The following is a 16,605-nucleotide window of genomic DNA, read 5'->3' on the forward strand; positions in this document are numbered from 1 at the left end:
CAGGCTCCAGCCGTTAATGCCGAAATGAAATCCCATATCTGATCAGTAATTAGGAGTAGCTTGGAAAGCATTGATGTCTAGTAAAAGTATATTACACACTGAAATCCAACCATGCTGTTTAATGTTTATAGTTTATACGGATAGAAAAACTCTATAACCAAGAAATAAGATGGTCATGGACCTTGCACAAAGTTACAAGAAATTTTGTGAGGAGTCGACAAACATATAGCTAACTAAACTCTGGCCAATTAAATAGTCAAAACTCATATGGATAGTACATCCTATGTTCATGCTTTACTTGAAGGTTTTAAGATTTGAGACAATCCATGCACATACTTGTAACATTCATATTCAATAGTTAATCGAGTAGGCTGAGAAAGAGATAGTGTAAAGAGGGATAACAAATGAGCATGCATCCATATATACCAGATTAATGTATTTGTATTGCCTCAAAACTAAGAAATAAAGAAGTTCCAAGAATGACAATCATGCATATTACACGTACATGTTTTAAAATACATAATGAAATGACATGGGTTTTTCTTTGATTGACAATAAAAATAAGCAATTACACCTTAGTCGTAAGATTCTATTGCAATATGAATATAGCATGATATACATACAAATGTTATTATAGCAATTGGACCATTATTGATTTAGGAGAGCCGACTAGCTGGTACGATCCTTCTGTGATTTAAGATTGAAATCTGATCTGTCTGCAATTGATGATGCAGTGGAAGATACAGACATGATGAGTGGAGGATCATCATCATCATGAGCTAGAGCCTCAACATCATGACCATAATCATGGGAAGATGGGATATGATCGATGAAGATGTCATTTTTGCTATCTGAAGTACCTCCTCCTGCTGCATTAGGCATGGGGGTAAGTGGTGGTGTATTAAGGGGCGATTGGATGCATGGATGAAGGGGATCTTCATGCTCATGATCATTATGGTGAAAAGTTGGTTCAGACGACATGTCATCATAGTTGATAAGGGAGTCCAAGAAGGAGGAAAAGACACCATGATCAACATCATCAATATTATGATCATAATTATCATCTTTATTATATTTGTAGATGTAGTTTGTCATATAATCATTGTCATGATATGGTAGGTCGTTTTGATGAGGAATAGCAGTACTACTGGTAGCAAGAAGATCAGTAGTAGCAGCAGCAGTGATATGATTAGGAGGGAGAGGGATATTATTAGTATCATTCCAATGATTAGGGTTTGCATGAGCAGTGGCTGCTGTTACGAACTCATGATGAATATTCTTCCTGGCAGTGGTAGCAATGGTGGCGGCGTTGATGGGAGGAGGATTGAGGGGTTTGTGAGTGAGAGGATCAATGCCAAGAGAAAGGAGCTTCTTGGAAAGATGAGTGTTCCAGTAGTTCTTTATCTCGTTATCTGTTCTTCCTGGAATCCTGCCAGCTATCAGCGCCCACCTTAATCTCAGGAAGAGAAAGATTCATTAGTAAGTGATGGGAGTATATATTACTAATAGTAGTACTAGACTACTAGTAGGCAAGAGTAGATATATACCGGTTTCCGAGGAGGCGATGAAGGCGAAGGATGAGATCCTCCTCGTCAGAAGAGAAGAGACCACGCCTGAGATTGGGACGCAAGTAGTTCATCCAGCGTAGCCTACAGCTCTTGCCACAGCGCAGAAGGCCAGCACGCTGCGGTACAGTACGCCAACCACCCACTTTGCCGTTTTGATTTTGATGGGTGAGTATGTAACTTCTCAGAAGCTCATCTTCCTCAGCTGTCCAAGGTCCCTTCTTCATTTTTATGCCAACCTTGCTGCTACTGCTACTGCACCCTGCCTGCAGCCTCCTCGTCGTCGATGATGGTGATGGTGGTGATGGCTTCCTCATCAACCTTTTCCTCTTCTAAATAAATATAAAAATAAAAAAAGAAGAAAATTCTTCCTCTCTATCTTCTTATGTTTTTGGGTAGTCTATGTAATTAACTTTCTCCACAAAACTCTTTCACAACTGTCTTTAATTAATCTTACCTTAATTGTTCCACATTTCTTAGTTATGTGGTCTTTTTCTATCTACCCACATGCTTAACCTTCGCTTTCACAATCTGAAGTACTAAGTTGTTATATGTTAATGTGTGGAGCTGTCAAATAAGCAAAGTGACCCACATTAGCTCCCAAACTCTTTGTGTATCGGTCATGTCTGCATTTCATTTGCCAACCAGGGAAACCCAGAACTAAAATGTGCTATCATTTCCAGCCGGTGCACAAATTAAATCAAAGAAATATATATATATATATATATATACTTCCTCCGTTCTGTTTTAAATGAAATATTGGATGAAATGACACTATTCACTAATCAATTTTAACTCCAATTTATCGCTATTATATAAAGAAAAACATAGTCAAGTGGGATCTTGTTAGATTCGTCTCGATGTATACTATCAAATTATAACTTTTTTATATTTTTTACGTTTACACAACTAAAGATATTAATAACTAAAGAAGCGCGTTGGGTTGCGTGAAAAAGCAAACGTTTCATTTAAAATGGAACGGAGTAATACACTAATTTAAAACCTGTGCAAGAATGCACAGGATGTTAATAGTTAGAATTCATTTTTCAAAAAGTTTAAATAGTATATGAAAGTGACGTACATTAAAGAAGAAATTTCATATAATTATAAAGACGCAGTTCTCATTTAATATGCAATAAATTAGACGATAAAACGACTGTGAGTGACTATATGAACATATTGAAAGAAAAACTAAGCATATAATTTAAAAGTTTTCATAATACTTATTACACATTCTGAAATACTTCCTTATAAACTACATTTGTAGTACCATTAGAGTTGCAGCGCTTTTTATCACAAATTAAAATTTTCAAATTCTTTTTACTTGTAACTCTTGATACAACAACATTGAAGTGTTAGTGGCTAGATATCGGCCGAGAGAGATATAATCTTATGTAAGCTAGAGACTACAATTTTACGGCGATTATTTATAGTACTAACTTATAGCAGTAACAATGCAAGTACAGAGCAATATCTAATCAACACTAGAACAAAAATTGGTACTACCTTTTTTTTTTTGTTGAAAATGAAAATGTTCAATATTTTTGGTAGTGAATGACATAGAAAAAAAGATAGATGGTGCACAATTTTGAAAACTCGGGGGTATATGGTGAATATAAAAAACATTGAGGGTAAATGGTGAATTTTATGATTTGCCGGGAGTATTTGATGAAAAATCCGTAGTTATATTAATTCCTTGGAATTCTCTCCGTTCCTTCTTGGCCAGTAAGTCCGTCATTTCATTCTGCTCTCACTTGATGAATTCTAGCTTCAGATCATGGAATCGATCGGTGGCCTAGCTCCCTGCACATTTTTACAGATTCAGTCATGAGGTCCACAGGTCGTGTGTCTGCAAGCATAGAAGACCAAGGATTTAGAGGTAGCTTGTAATATGCTGCTAGTAGACTAGTTTGCAATCAAGTGAACAAGGATCCCAGTTATCAGCTCATATATTTCTGAATATATCATCATGCGAATTATGTAACGAAACAAAAAAAAAAAAGTTTGATCACTTATATTGATGATTCTATCCATGAATGGATTATGGACAATCTGATTTTCTTCCATCAACCAGAGTACCATTCTGTATTACACAGTTGGAAAAACTTGAGCCTTAGAAGACGGGGATTATGAAGAAGAGACTTCAAATTGCTTTATTTCAATTTAGTTAGGCCTATGCAATTACTGCTCAACCTTGGAACAGGACATCTGACATCAAATGGAGTTTTCAGAGATCTCCAATTCTCCATTTGAGAGGAGGTGGGGGTGGGTGGACAGCATCGTGCTGGCGCAACACTCCCGATGCCTACGACCAATGGTCCCATAGCACAGTTGCACGTCAATCCCATCACACTCCTTCTAAGACTACATTCATTGAGCACGAGTCAATAGCAAAATTCCTATATCACTTAGAAAAAGTATAAAATACATATCCAAGGTCACATATGAAAAAACAGCCAAAGTAATGACAGCTGAAATGTCAATGGTTCCTGTATCACTTAGGAAGAAATAGAACACGCAAATGCAAGGTCACATATGACATTCACCACCAAAGATATATACACAGAATCAGAAAGTATCCGCATAAAATTCAATTTTTTTTTCCAAAGTAGACTAAGGTAGCGTATTTTAAGCTGCCAAAAAAAGAGTGTTTTGTTGAACTTCTTTTGAAAATTGAATACAGATAACCTGCAGGTAGGAAAAGTTGTTTTTGATCGATCCAGAAAACCAATAGAATAAACTTGCAAGTGCTTTTCAACTATGTTTCAGAGTTCCCAGTTTCATTCCTTTCAAATGGGATTTGTCATTTAGAAGCCTTTCATTGATCTGAACATCTTCTAAACATTTCATACAACTGGAAATGGTGAAATCCCATGCCTGATATTTTTCTACACGTTATAGATTTCTATGTTTCCCTAACAATTAGTATCAGTCTAAGGCTCCAATCTGTCTCCTATTTAGGGAAAATAAGTTCACACAAGTCAAGTTTAGGGCTAAGAAGTTCTAGATCAGTGTAGTTGAGGGCCAAATAAGTTCATATAAGTGACGGTCAATAAGGCTACCCATGATCAATTCACAACCTGCAATAAGTTTCTATAAGTCCATATAAACTTTGCTGAAGTTCAGATAAATAACTTCAGACCAATTAGTTTACGTAAGTTAAGTTCGGGGATAATAACTTCATATGGGAGGGATTCATGTGAAGACAGCCTACCCTAATCTAATACCCTATTGCACTGAATACAGTCACAAATAATAACGCATCAGAATATAGGAGAGTGGGAAGCTGACTCACAAGATTGCCCACTTAAATTCATGCAAGTCTGAGGTTTTGCTAGGAAAACTGGGAAAATTTCCACATACCCTGCAGGCCTGCAACACTATTCGATCACAAATTCATTCTAAAGGTTGGTCAATTAGCCGAGGCAGGGGATAATATGATATTGGTATGTGACAGTGAGATATACTGCCATCTAGCACGAAACAACATAGCAGCTACAACATCAATGACAATTGAAGTAATTACATAACATTAGTTGAAGGAGAAAGGAAACCATACCTTGACCAAATAAAGCTTTACAGTGAACCTTACGGGCTGAAATATCGAGAGAATCGGCAAGTACATCAATCATTTTGAAGCCAACCTAGTCTCCAATGAAAATTGAAGACGACATCAAGATTTGACAAAAATCTCTTACTATTTCTGAAATTTTATTAGTGAGTTAAGTTACATCATTTGCAAGTGCCTTTGAATATATTAGTGGGATTGCCTAATCCCATGAAAGGCCAGCAATGCAGGATCTGAAAAGACTCTGCTGAAACTCCATCCAGTTGTCGTTACAAAGGTTGAAACTTGAAACATGTCATTACAAAGATAGTCAGAGACAATCATATAGGCGTTTGCAAAAACGTTAAAGTGACACTTGATTGGAACACTTGGCTCAGCAGGGCCACAAAAGGCCATGTCTTCCAGGTGGTGATAAGATTGAAGTAAAATAGATACACAAGTTTTAATTAGAAAGGAAAGAATCAAATGTTGGTAGACTGTGTTTATTGTTTTTATCTGTACAAATTTACAAGTATAGGATGTGGTAACAAAAAATATAACAGTGATACATCGTGTACTATTCAAACAAAATCTATAAAGAATGAAAAGAATGATGGAATAACCTTGCACTATTGTGCACCAAGGATCCACTCTTGAGCTGCGGAGAATAGAGAGCTTCACTATAAATATTTGGCTATTCTAGTCAGCTGTAATGTTTGTCATAGCTCTCTTCAAATAATTCTTCAGCGTCCTTTCCCGAAAGAGTTCATCAAGAAGCCACTAACTATGTCGAGTCTCTTCAAATATTAATGCAAAAGCTTGAGTCTTCAAACAGATGACTCTCTGTCCACAGTATTGCACATGCACTCTGGCACCGGATACTTGGTAACATCTCTTCCTGGTTTGCTTGTCCTGAATTCTGGTTGCCCTAAAGAGTCTCGATGGAGTTCCTTTACAATTTTGTTGAACTCAATTTCAGGCAGAGTAGAATTCAGAAAGTAGGGCAACATGTGTCTCTTATTGGGAGTTATATGCTTTTTGTGCCCTGCATAAGCCCTGTGTCCCTGCATAAGCGAGTAGATTTAGTGCCAAAAAAGTGCTTCTCAGAAATTGACCCAAGCTTAAATTCCCACAACTTAAGGATTTTCACATGAATTTTTGACCAAAGACCTAAGAAACCCGATATAAACTATCTAGTAAAACATCGAGTAGACAGAAAGTTGGCCTAAAACCAGCCTGTCCTGTACGAAATGACCGGGCCACAGATTGCTATCCATGAGGGATTCCAGTTTACCAAGACTCTCTCATCTTGCTATTGATTTGCTGAAGCAATACGGTCTTGACACTTAATAACAAAAATTTCTAGTTGGAAACATAAAGGGAAAGAAATAGCTATTTGTGTAGATGTACCTGGATAGCATGTCCCATGTTTCCCCCATGAGATGCCATGAACACATCACTCTTCTCGCAGACTATATAGTCGATGGCGGCCATGAAGGAAGCTCTATTTGCGAATGGCTTTAATTCACCAGGAAGCGCAAGATCTTCTTTATTGTACAAGTAAGGGAATTCGGTGATGAGAGGAAGCAAGGCATCTTTGCCACCAAGAGGTTGTCCTCCAGCCCAGTATATTCTAGCACTTTTTGGAGCACCAAGAGCTTTGAGCAATCTGAAACACAATGGTAATAAGAGAAGCAGATGAGTTGTTTATGCCAAAAAAAAAAATGGATCGAAGTACTTACTAATTTTTTGATAACCTCATACCTAGCGACCTCGAGGGCATTCAAGGGGCAAAGACCAGCAAGCTTTCTGTCATGGGAAGTCATGTTGGACTTGGCAGTAAGGAGCTTAGGGCGTTGCAACCTCTCTTTGTTTATCATGTCATCATACTCTGGGCTCAATCCGGGTGAACAGCCAGTTCTTATCCACACATCCTTCTCCATGCGCAGATGAAGAGCTACATAAGGACCTTTGTTGCTCATCCTCTCAGCAATCTTGGTCCCAAATTGTAGAATGTGGGGAGCAAATTTGAGCGCTTGAAACGCGACCTGACAGATGAGAGCAAATTTGTAAGAACAAAATTTTTACAGCTAAAAATCGTAGTAATAGTAATAGTTAATCATGGTAATATGATACCTTGCACCGGAGTTTCTGAAGATCAGATGGGAGATCCTTAGAGAGCCTGGAATCCAAACCACGTAACAGCAAAACATTATGCTTTCTCAGCTGCAAGGAAAGCAAAGAGACAACTCTACTATGATTAGCAGAACTCTTTTGATTGCAAATAAATGGTATTGAAAACTTAGATGTACGAAAAGCAACAAAAATAAATAACATAAGGTTTGTTGCTACGTCTAGTATTATCAACATAGAGTGAGTCTAGGTAGCCAACGTGGTTGTGTCTTGCATGTTCACCTTCCTGGTGTTGCAATAACTTGGGTGTTGCCTCTGCTTGGGTATGCCTAGCTACTGAATGAGTCTATATGTGGTTCAGCAAGAACGACTCTGAGCTGTTTATGATCAAGTATGTCTTGAAAATTATCTGAAACTACCTATTGCTATTTTATTTGGTTTAATGGTGTATATAGTAGAATTGGATATTGTAAGTGATGAAACTGTTTATGATCAAGTATGTCTTAGTTGATGATTTATTGATTTATGAGGAATTGAAATCAAAATCTGCAAGAAAGAGTACAGGGAAATCCAAAATTAACAAAAGTGAATCTTAATTCTGAAAACACCTTGTCTTTAAATTAAGGTGAATTTTTGGTTCATAAAAATTATGATAAATAGAAAGTGAAGTATTTAATTAAGCAAAAGATGAAAACTTTAGATAAGAAAGACATGATTCACAGAAATGGTACACGAAGAAGGCAGGTGTTGCAGAAAGGGATTGTTTAGTGATCTCCACGCCCCAAGTGGGAGGTCAAAGGATAGATGAAACGCCTGAATTTGGCCAGAATTCCACAATAAGGTATGTACTTTGATCAGATAAGGTGTTTTCTACCCAAAAACTTATAACTTATAAGGTATGTATTTTGATCAGATAAGGTGTTTTCTACCCAAAAACTTATAAGGTAGTTTTGAAGAAATAAGGTAAATTCTGACAAAAATTCCTAAAAGAAACGAAACCATCAAGTGATTAGTGAATGTGAAGGTAAGTAATGGGTTATTGAGGTTACCCGTCCAAGGTAGTGTTGGCGAATCCACTGTGGTGTGGCTTCAAAAGGAGTTTGATTCTCTTCAGCTGGTCTTGTCCTCAACAGCGTTGAAGGCAATGATGATACTATTTTTACATCATCTGCAAGCACCCGTTTGAAGTTCTCCAAGTCGAATATATCAGAGAATTCGCTGAATCATCAATAAATAAAAAACCAATGTCACAAGCAATCCATCAATGGAGGAAGATGGAAATAGAAAGTTAAGAAATTCATTAAGCTACCTACCTGTCATCTCCCCAAATGATGTTGACTTGAAGGACTGGAACAACGAGTGCAGCTCCAAGAATTCTAGCAATAACAACAGCATCAACAATCTGATTGCGCTGCTGGTTCATTCCACCACTAACAACCACCATTACATACTTACTCCTCTCTTTGTCTCTCGCTATCTCCCTGCTTGTTTTTCTATATTCTGAGCTTAATTCCAAACACGCTCTGTATCCATTACTATCCGGCTGCTTCCAGAAAGAACCATTCACCTGCTTTGTGTTGTTGATGATGTTGTTGTTGTTTATGATGTTGTTGTTGTTGTTAAGCAGTAGCTGGTTACAGTGATCGGGGAACAACTGGGTCAAGGGCTGCAGACTGAGATTAAAGTAAAGCTGGGTCATTCCGAGAAAAGCGACGAGGAAGAGAATGATGAACCACAAGAATGGGTTAGGATTCTTCATGAGCCTTATGCTTAAGCTAAGGGTACTACATTGACTTTGTTTTTTTGGTTTTTTAGATTCAACAAGAGATTGAAGGGAGGAAGAAGAGAGAGAATTTATGATTTCAGAAGGAACTGCTATACCTATGTACGATTGCTTCTTCCCCATTACCACTTCTTTTCCTTCTCCACGAGACCACGACTACTAGTCTACTAGTACTATCTTTCTTAATTCTTTCTTTCTAAAACAAATTTACAACTCAGATAGAAGTGTTGGAACAAGTAAAGGCTCCTTTTTTATTGTTTTGTTTTCTAATTCCAAAGAGTATAAGAACCCATTACCCACCCAACCCCTAGAATACAACGTACAAAATAGTGATGACTGATTAGGCCCAACCAACCCAATCCCAAAGCCTAATAATTTACAAGCTGTCTCCAGTAATGAAAGGTAAAGAGAGAGAATCCAGACAAAAAGAAGGGGCGGGCGGCTGGGATGAGGATAGACCAAGTCCTACGCGTCCCCTTGTATACATTATAAAGTGGCCTAACCGCTCTGCTATGTCTTAGTGGGGCCGTCTCTCCACTATGTGTCCTCACTTATATTTCCCCCCTTTTTAATACTAATACTTGCATTATAAGCATTACTTGTATTATTGTCTTTCTATGTGTTGTAATTCGTAAGGAACAACTTTTAGAATGTCAAACCAAGCTTAACAACTAAAAGACCATTCTCAGTTCTCACAATCTCACCTCAAGGTTGAGAGTTCAATCTTCTCGACAAATTAATTTAATAATTTTTATAATAATAACCCATATGCCCTTTCACTCTAACATTTGCTCTGTTTTAGTGATTTTATCACATTTCTTAGACATCATGTTGTGGTCTTATTCTATCTAACCACGTGCTTAGCTTTCACTTTCATTATCTAAAGATGATGTTATATGTTGATGTGTGGAGGTACCAAATAGACAAAGTGACCCATTTTAGCTACCTTAAGGAAGTATATAGGGTTACACTGCCAATGCATGCTACTAATATCTTTTCTGTTTTTTCTTTTTTGGATAGAATAGGATACAACAAATAATGGTATGTTCTCTCTTAAAGCGATGACTTCAATTATATAGAAGTGCAAGCTAATCAACGGAATATTGTGGGCCAGTTTAAATAATGCACTACGTTAAATATTGTGTTGACAAAATGAGCACCAAAGTTTACAACTCAATTGGTTTCACGATATATTGTATGTTGAATTTGTGGATCACATATTTGCTTCATACGTTCACTAAGAGGTGCTCTTATCTGAAATCATGACCCGGCGACATGAGTTTTGTGAGAATCAAGAAGTGCCCTTATTCATTCTCATCCTATTAACCCCATTTGTTAGGCAGAGGCAAGGACATCATTCAAACAAGAGTCCGACTATTTAGAAAACGATCCTCCAGGAGCACTTGTATAGGATCTCGGGTATTCGCTTGATTTGTGGGCCATACACCAAATCCTCTAAGTTTGTTTTATAGAGAACAAATACTCCATTTAGCATATTTCTTCAAACGGTGCCTTTTCTACAAGTACATATATACCACTCGCCAGTCGCCACTGAGCCTGAGATCAGTAACTTGTCAGTAGTCACTCTCACAGCCAATAGCAGTGTGCGTGCTGTTTCCCGTAAGCAACCAAAACTAACGTTCATGTGATAGTAACTGAAGCAAACTATGGATCTACTACAATTGAAGCAGCTCATACTGCAAAATTTACAACTGGTTATTGTCTTTAATCCAAGTACAGAACAATCAGAGCTAAAACTAATAGCACTGGACAACAGAGGTTAGAATCCTTATCACTGCTTTGGCTTGCGACATTCAGTAAAATGGTGACACCAAGATAAGGTAAAGAGATGGGAACTTTCTAACTTAAACGTGGTCTGTCAGCGTCTGACCTTATATGCTTGTACTTTTGTTCTCTGTTGAACCATCTACCACATTCTTCCAAGCCCTCTGATGGCATCACCTTTAATACATACACTCCCTCTTTCAAAGCAGCGTCCATCTAGCCACAAAATCGTTCAAGAAGAAATAAGGGTGACGTTGGGAAATGGGAGGACAGAAAATGGATAAACAACTATAAGCAGCTATTTGGTTGGGAATGCCCCCTCAACTTTCCCGATCTTTAAAACTCTTAGCCGGCCCACCATTATATTAACTTTGAGAGCTATTATAGTTTCTCTTCTGGACCAGACACTTTTATCTTGGTTATCCAATTTTAATACTCTATTGTATTAAGGCAACGCTGTAACATTTTGGATGCCTGAGATGCATCACTTTATAGCTTAAAACTTACCCGTTCCCTTGCCAAAGTGTTCAACTTTTGGAGCAAGAATGCTTTGGGGTCCATTTGACCAGGAGGTCTCCCAATTCCTATTCAGAGTGCATTTAGTCAGCATTTTATTACATCTGAGGAGCCATGGATCAAATTGAGAATTCAAACATACCAATCCTAAGGCGAGCAAATTCTCTGTTCCCTCTGAAACCATCAATTACGCTCTTCAGCCTGGAGTCATGATAGAGATGAGTAACAGTTCACAGAATCTGCTTGGTAGAAAGGATATGAAGTATAAACTAAAGAACAGATAGGGATGAGTCATTAACCGTTAGTAAAACACACACAGAATTGCAACTCAACATTTTCACTGTTTAGAGTACATAACTAAGTGAGCAGTTGAGCACATCAAAAGTTTCATTGTCCATTTTGGCCACAAAACCAAACACCTGCTATTCCTTCATAGAGTATGCTACTAACCATGAGATGCTTACCTCCTTCAAATAACACCTAAACTCTTGGGGAACAACAAACAGAACCATAAGCACCGTGGTAGAAAATAAGGATACTCCCTAACCATTCAAATTATTCTCCCACAATAAAAGCAATTCACGTTGTCCACTACTGTACAGCTGAAGGCTACAGCACACAGAAGCATTCATAAATGCTTCACAGCGAGTAACGCTAAATTGTTTTCTTCTTTTTTTCCACTATTCCACATCTTAGGCTGCACATAAACACACAACGATTTCTACATGCGACCATATTTGAAAGCATAATTCGAACTATTTAAATTGAATGAAAATTATAACAATTGAGATTCGAATTATGTACTTACAATGGAATCTACAATTACATACGATTATCATATACAAGTATTATGCTATCTTTCTTAAATAATATCAAATACAATACCTAATTATCATTGATAGTTTCCGACTTGTCCTTTTGGCACACCTAAGTGGTATGCTAGGGTTTCAAAAGATAATCCTATATGTTAGCCCAAGATAAATGGGATGGAGGGAATATCAATACTGAACAGTTAGTTGGTTTACTAAGTCCTTGACATGACAGAAGAACAGGATATTTCGTACATTGTGTAACTAATGAAGAAATGAAGCTAAAGTAATAACTTGTCTCAGAAAGTTAGAATTAAAACTATACAGTTTGAGAGCATACCCATTGTGACTTCCATGACCTCCCTTCAGTTGAAGCCGAAGCACACCACATGGCAACTCCATGTCATCATGAATCTACATACAAAAAGAGTCATCACTCTTGTCCAAAAGGCTCTTATTAAAAAAGACGGGGAAAAAAGAAGATTAAAGTTAGCACTGATTAGGAGATTAGATTACCACCATCACCCGATTCAGAGGTAGCTTGTAATATGCCGCTAGAGGACCAGTCTGCAATCAAGTGAACAAGGATGCCAGTCATCAGCTCATGTTTTCCTGAAAAATCCATCATGTGAATGATGTAACTAAAACAGGGAAAAAAAAAGCCTTCTATCCATGAACAGACCAACTACTCCCTCCGTCCCTTAATAGAGTGCCCATTTCTCCAATGCACGTTTGCCAATGCACGTTTTGTATCGTTAATATCTTTAATTTCATATTAGTAAAAATTATAAAAGTTTGATTTTCTTAATGTACGTAATGAGACGAATCAAACAAGACCCCACATGACTATGTTTTTTCTTATATATTAGAAATATTTTTTGAGGGCTTTCTTTACCTTTGAATAGTGTCCAAAAAAGAAATGGGCACTCTATTAAGGGACGGAGGGAGTAATTATCATCCTTCAAGCAGGATTTCATATTATATTACATAATTGGAAAAACATAAGCCTTAAAAGACATAGGATTACAGGGATGGCCCCTCAGATTGCTTTGAAATTCCTATCAAGCGATACTTCAATTGGTAGACCTGGGATTTCTAGAAGTAAACCCAGATCAATAAAATCAGGTTGTATACTGGGCTTCAAGGAGAGGCAAAGGGTAATCGTGTAGGAAAAAAGCTGTTTTTGATCAATCCGAAAAACCTCTAGAATAAACTTAAAAGAGCTTTTCAACAATGTTTCAGTATTCACATTTTTATTCTTTGCATATGGGATTTTTCAATTATAAACTTTCACTGATCTGAAGAACATCTTCTAAACATTTCACACAACTGGAGATGGTGAAATGCCATGCCTGAAATGTTTCTACTCTTCATATATTTTTATGTTTTCCCAACAATTGATATTCAGTCTAAGACTCTCATCTCTTCAAATAACCTTATTTTCACTTATTTCAGGAGAAAGAAGTTCAAACAAGTTAAGTTTTGGGCTAATAAGTTTGTATAAGTGACAACCAATGAGGGATGCCCAAGGTCAATTCACAAACTACTATAGTTTTAATAAGTCCACGTTACTTTGCTAAAGTTCAAATAAATAAATTTGGAACAATTAATTCACATGAGTTATGTTCAAACTAAGAAGTTCATATAAGTGACAACCAATGAGGGATACCCTTAGTTGAATACCCTCCTCCTAATGTTCCCACTATTTGCTCGGAACACTGTAACACTTAATACATACATAATTAAAACACATCAGAATTTTAGGATAGAATGAGAAGCTGACTTACAGATTCCCCACTCAAATTCATGTAAGTCTGAGGTTTTGCCAGGAAAACCGGGACGTTACCCGCAAACCCTGCAACACAATTCAATCAAAAATTCATTAGAAGTATAGTCAATTAGCAGAGGCAGGGAGAGATAATATAATAGTGGTAGGTGATAATGAGATATACTTACATCTAGCAGGAAACGACATAAGAACAACAGCATCAACGATAATTGAAGTAATTACATAACCGTAGTTGAAGGAGAAAGGAAACCATACCTTGACCAAATAAAGCTTTACAGTGGACATTACTGAGTGAAATGCCAAGAGAATCAGCAAATGCATCAATCATTTCAAAGCCAACCTGGTCTCACATCAATTAAAGACAAACTCAAAAAATCTCTCACTATGTTTGGAATTTAATTCGCGTATAAGAGAGTTATCTTACATTATGGCGAGTGCCTTTAAATTTATCACCAGGATTGCCTAATCCGACGAAAAGCCATGGCAGTGGAGGATTTGAGCTGAAACTCCGTCGAAAACCGCTATATCCTGTGCTCAACCGCCTCAACATCAGCCTCCCTTGGCAACCACCAACTCCTACAAGAGGTGGAAATATTGCAGAACCATGAAATACCATCACAACTACAAAACACGGATCTGGAGGGAAATGGGGGACAAAGATTTGGGTATTGAGCTATCAAAATAATGGCGGGCCAACGGATAACTCTTATGAATTTTTCTCAGTTTATTTCATATATGTAGTCTGAGAATATAATATGATGTCGGCATATGGAAGAATTTTTCAATCAGCAAGTGAATTTTGAATCCATGAAATGTATGCTATATGTACAGTTTAAGTAGGGGATTGAAATCTTTAGAAATTAGGAGACTAATTAGGCAGTGAAGTTTTTATTTCCATCAATACGTGTTATCAATTGAGTGTTTATACTGTCAACTCTATCAAAGTAGCAGTAAAAGGGAAAAAAATCGCGCGGTTCGATATAGTGAGTATGACTTACACAGTTAACGCCGGGGGTGGTTCGCGGCAGGTGGAATGAGCGGTGCAGCTGTACCTTGAGCGGTGCCGTTGCTTGCTCGTGCCTGGTGACCGGTGGGAGAGAATGAGAGGGGCAGCAATAAAGAGTAATCGGAATTCTGAAAGAGGTGAAATAGATGTGTTTTTTATTGTTCGGATTGGTAAGGAGTGTGAAATAATTTTTTCTACAAGTAATAAGAGTTTTTGTATAAGTGAAAATTTTTTTCCTTTCAAAAAAAAAAAAATCACATTTTTCTCCTTCCTCCTTAAAGCATGTGCTTGGTCTATGAGAGTTAAGAGCTAGTTTTACTTAGTTTTGCCATTGAACACAAGTTGGTTGGTCCTGGTTATCAATCTAATTGAGTCTCTGATGGCGTGCCATCCACGAGTAACATTGTACCACGTGTCAAAAAATTGACCTAATTGTCAAAAAGTATGAGAGATAAATAGCAAAATTAAGTAAGACTAGTCCATTCATTGTGAGAAAAAAAAGATGAGCTGGTCGGAGTTAGTGGAATGTGAGTTGTAAGAAGGACGAAAGGAGAAAGAATGAAAAAAAAAAAATACAAAGACCAACAAAAGCTAGTGCATCCATTATTGATGCTCTTAGCAACCTTTTTATTATCCTCTTATCCGTCCTCTTCCTTCCCTTTCCCTTTTTCTTTTTTCCATAGTTTTTTTTTTACATTTGGCCAAACAAAAGGAAATTTAGCTTTGCAATTGAATTTTTCATTGTAAAATATTTTACATCCAATCAAACGGAAACTAAATTTTGGAATATGATGTCGATCCTGCGTTTAACCTATCTTGTCTTCGTCTTACTAGATAAGATATGAGGCGTACTCTGTTATTTCAAGTACTTTACAAGTATGATAATATATGGACAATGATAAATTGAACTCTAATTTTCCATGTAATTATCTAAATACTTTACACAGTAATGGTTAATTAATGTAATTATTACGAGGCTTGGGCACCATGACCATGTGATGCATCATAAGTAGCCATTTGAAAAGCATACTAATGCTTAAGACTATAAATATGGTGGCTTTCAAAGCTATTTAGATTGAAAATAAAATATGCAAAACAAGTTGTTAAAGACATTTGAAAGCAATGCAAAGGGTCTCATCCACCCATCAATCATTTTGAGGCCATTACGAAGGACTTGAATAAAAAACATTACTAGTCTTCAAAAGTCCTAAAAATGACCCCAAAATATTCAAATTTCAAAGGGGGTTGCAATACACGATTTCAGACATTCCTAAGGCCTCGCACTAGGACCAATGGGAAGCATGGTAGAGTCATAAGAGGCTATTTGAAAGTATATCGATGCCAAAGAGCATAGATATGGTGGCCTCAGACACTCCTATGCATTTTCAAGGCGATGTAAGGGTCCCAACCACTAAAAAGTCATCCCAAGATATCTAGAAACCTTTGAGAATAACTCAGATAAAAAAACATTGCTACTCTTGAAATGTCTTAGGAATTATCCAAAAATAACCAAATTTGAAAGTTATAATACACATTTTTGGACATTCTCAAAGTTTAGCCATCGATCCCTAGTGAGATGCATTGTAAGGTTATAGCAAGCAAGTGGAAAGTAAACCCATGTCCAAAAATATACATATGGTGTTTTTGATGTTATTTTTGAGTTGGAGTAGGA

The 16,605-nt window shown here is 37.1% G+C and overlaps 4 protein-coding genes across 9 annotated transcripts; all 4 read right to left on the reverse strand.

Moving 5' to 3' along the window:
* Positions 1-516: 516 nt before the first annotated feature.
* LOC104889846 (transcription repressor MYB5) lies at positions 517-2,319 on the reverse strand. 2 transcript variants are annotated; one of them, XM_048643862.2, is made up of 2 exons: positions 1,548-2,319; positions 517-1,456 (listed from the first exon to the last, which is right to left on the reverse strand). In XM_048643862.2, the coding sequence occupies exons 1-2, from the start codon at positions 1,880-1,882 to the stop codon at positions 670-672; spliced, it is 1,122 nt and encodes a 373-aa protein (XP_048499819.1). In that variant the 5' UTR covers positions 1,883-2,319; the 3' UTR covers positions 517-669. The 2 variants fall into 2 exon arrangements, with proteins under 2 accessions (XP_048499819.1, XP_019104346.2); XM_019248801.3 differs by having other exon boundaries at positions 517-1,450; positions 1,548-2,315.
* Positions 2,320-2,696: 377 nt separating this feature from the next.
* Positions 2,697-5,421, reverse strand: LOC125497131 (uncharacterized). 3 transcript variants are annotated; one of them, XM_048643867.2, is made up of 5 exons: positions 5,297-5,421; positions 5,125-5,209; positions 4,861-4,937; positions 3,759-3,929; positions 2,697-3,648 (listed from the first exon to the last, which is right to left on the reverse strand). In XM_048643867.2, the coding sequence occupies exons 2-5, from the start codon at positions 5,188-5,190 to the stop codon at positions 3,471-3,473; spliced, it is 492 nt and encodes a 163-aa protein (XP_048499824.1). In that variant the 5' UTR covers positions 5,191-5,209; positions 5,297-5,421; the 3' UTR covers positions 2,697-3,470. The 3 variants fall into 3 exon arrangements, with proteins under 3 accessions (XP_048499824.1, XP_048499822.1, XP_048499823.1); XM_048643865.2 differs by having other exon boundaries at positions 4,861-4,945; XM_048643866.2 differs by having other exon boundaries at positions 5,125-5,403.
* Positions 5,422-5,550: 129 nt separating this feature from the next.
* LOC104889845 (hypothetical protein) lies at positions 5,551-9,314 on the reverse strand. The gene is made up of 6 exons (XM_010675172.4): positions 8,559-9,314; positions 8,295-8,463; positions 7,249-7,338; positions 6,877-7,160; positions 6,523-6,781; positions 5,551-6,176 (listed from the first exon to the last, which is right to left on the reverse strand). The coding sequence occupies exons 1-6, from the start codon at positions 9,149-9,151 to the stop codon at positions 5,940-5,942; spliced, it is 1,632 nt and encodes a 543-aa protein (XP_010673474.3). The 5' UTR covers positions 9,152-9,314; the 3' UTR covers positions 5,551-5,939.
* An 803-nt stretch (positions 9,315-10,117) lies between these two features.
* Positions 10,118-15,118, reverse strand: LOC104889843 (peptidyl-tRNA hydrolase, mitochondrial). 3 transcript variants are annotated; one of them, XM_048643864.2, is made up of 9 exons: positions 14,926-15,118; positions 14,352-14,503; positions 14,183-14,267; positions 13,926-13,993; positions 12,655-12,705; positions 12,479-12,552; positions 11,472-11,530; positions 11,321-11,397; positions 10,118-10,585 (listed from the first exon to the last, which is right to left on the reverse strand). In XM_048643864.2, the coding sequence occupies exons 2-9, from the start codon at positions 14,475-14,477 to the stop codon at positions 10,517-10,519; spliced, it is 609 nt and encodes a 202-aa protein (XP_048499821.1). In that variant the 5' UTR covers positions 14,478-14,503; positions 14,926-15,118; the 3' UTR covers positions 10,118-10,516. The 3 variants fall into 3 exon arrangements, with proteins under 3 accessions (XP_048499821.1, XP_010673473.1, XP_010673472.1); XM_010675171.4 differs by lacking the exon at positions 10,118-10,585 and adding an exon at positions 10,685-11,029 and having other exon boundaries at positions 12,658-12,705; positions 14,926-15,117; XM_010675170.4 differs by lacking the exon at positions 10,118-10,585 and adding an exon at positions 10,685-11,029 and having other exon boundaries at positions 14,926-15,116.
* Between the last annotated feature and the right edge of the window lie 1,487 nt (positions 15,119-16,605).

Source organism: Beta vulgaris, chromosome 4, assembly GCF_026745355.1.
Source record: "Beta vulgaris subsp. vulgaris cultivar EL10 chromosome 4, EL10.2, whole genome shotgun sequence".
In the NCBI taxonomy this organism is placed as follows: domain Eukaryota; kingdom Viridiplantae; phylum Streptophyta; class Magnoliopsida; order Caryophyllales; family Amaranthaceae; genus Beta; species Beta vulgaris.

Coding starts and splice junctions, on each gene's coding strand:
- LOC104889843 (XM_010675170.4), bottom strand. CDS start 14,477: ATGTTGAGGCGGTTGAGCACAGGATATAGCGGTTTTCGACGGAGTTTC. Junction 11,531..12,478: donor GGTCATGGAAGTCACAATGG/GTATGCTCTCAA, acceptor TCATGACTCCAG/GCTGAAGAGCGTAATTGATG. Junction 11,030..11,320: donor ACACTTTGGCAAGGGAACGG/GTAAGTTTTAAG, acceptor TTTTGTGGCTAG/ATGGACGCTGCTTTGAAAGA.
- LOC125497131 (XM_048643865.2), bottom strand. CDS start 5,197: ATGATTGATGTACTTGCCGATTCTCTCGATATTTCAGCCCGTAAGGTT. Junction 4,946..5,124: donor TAAAGCTTTATTTGGTCAAG/GTATGGTTTCCT, acceptor GTGATCGAATAG/TGTTGCAGGCCTGCAGGGTA. Junction 3,930..4,860: donor GAATTTAAGTGGGCAATCTT/GTGAGTCAGCTT, acceptor CAATGAATGTAG/TCTTAGAAGGAGTGTGATGG.
- LOC104889846 (XM_048643862.2), bottom strand. CDS start 1,882: ATGAGGAAGCCATCACCACCATCACCATCATCGACGACGAGGAGGCTG. Junction 1,457..1,547: donor CATCGCCTCCTCGGAAACCG/GTATATATCTAC, acceptor TCTCTTCCTGAG/ATTAAGGTGGGCGCTGATAG.
- LOC104889845 (XM_010675172.4), bottom strand. CDS start 9,151: ATGGGGAAGAAGCAATCGTACATAGGTATAGCAGTTCCTTCTGAAATC. Junction 8,464..8,558: donor ATCATTTGGGGAGATGACAG/GTAGGTAGCTTA, acceptor TTGATGATTCAG/CGAATTCTCTGATATATTCG. Junction 6,177..6,522: donor ACATGGGACATGCTATCCAG/GTACATCTACAC, acceptor TCGCTTATGCAG/GGACACAGGGCTTATGCAGG.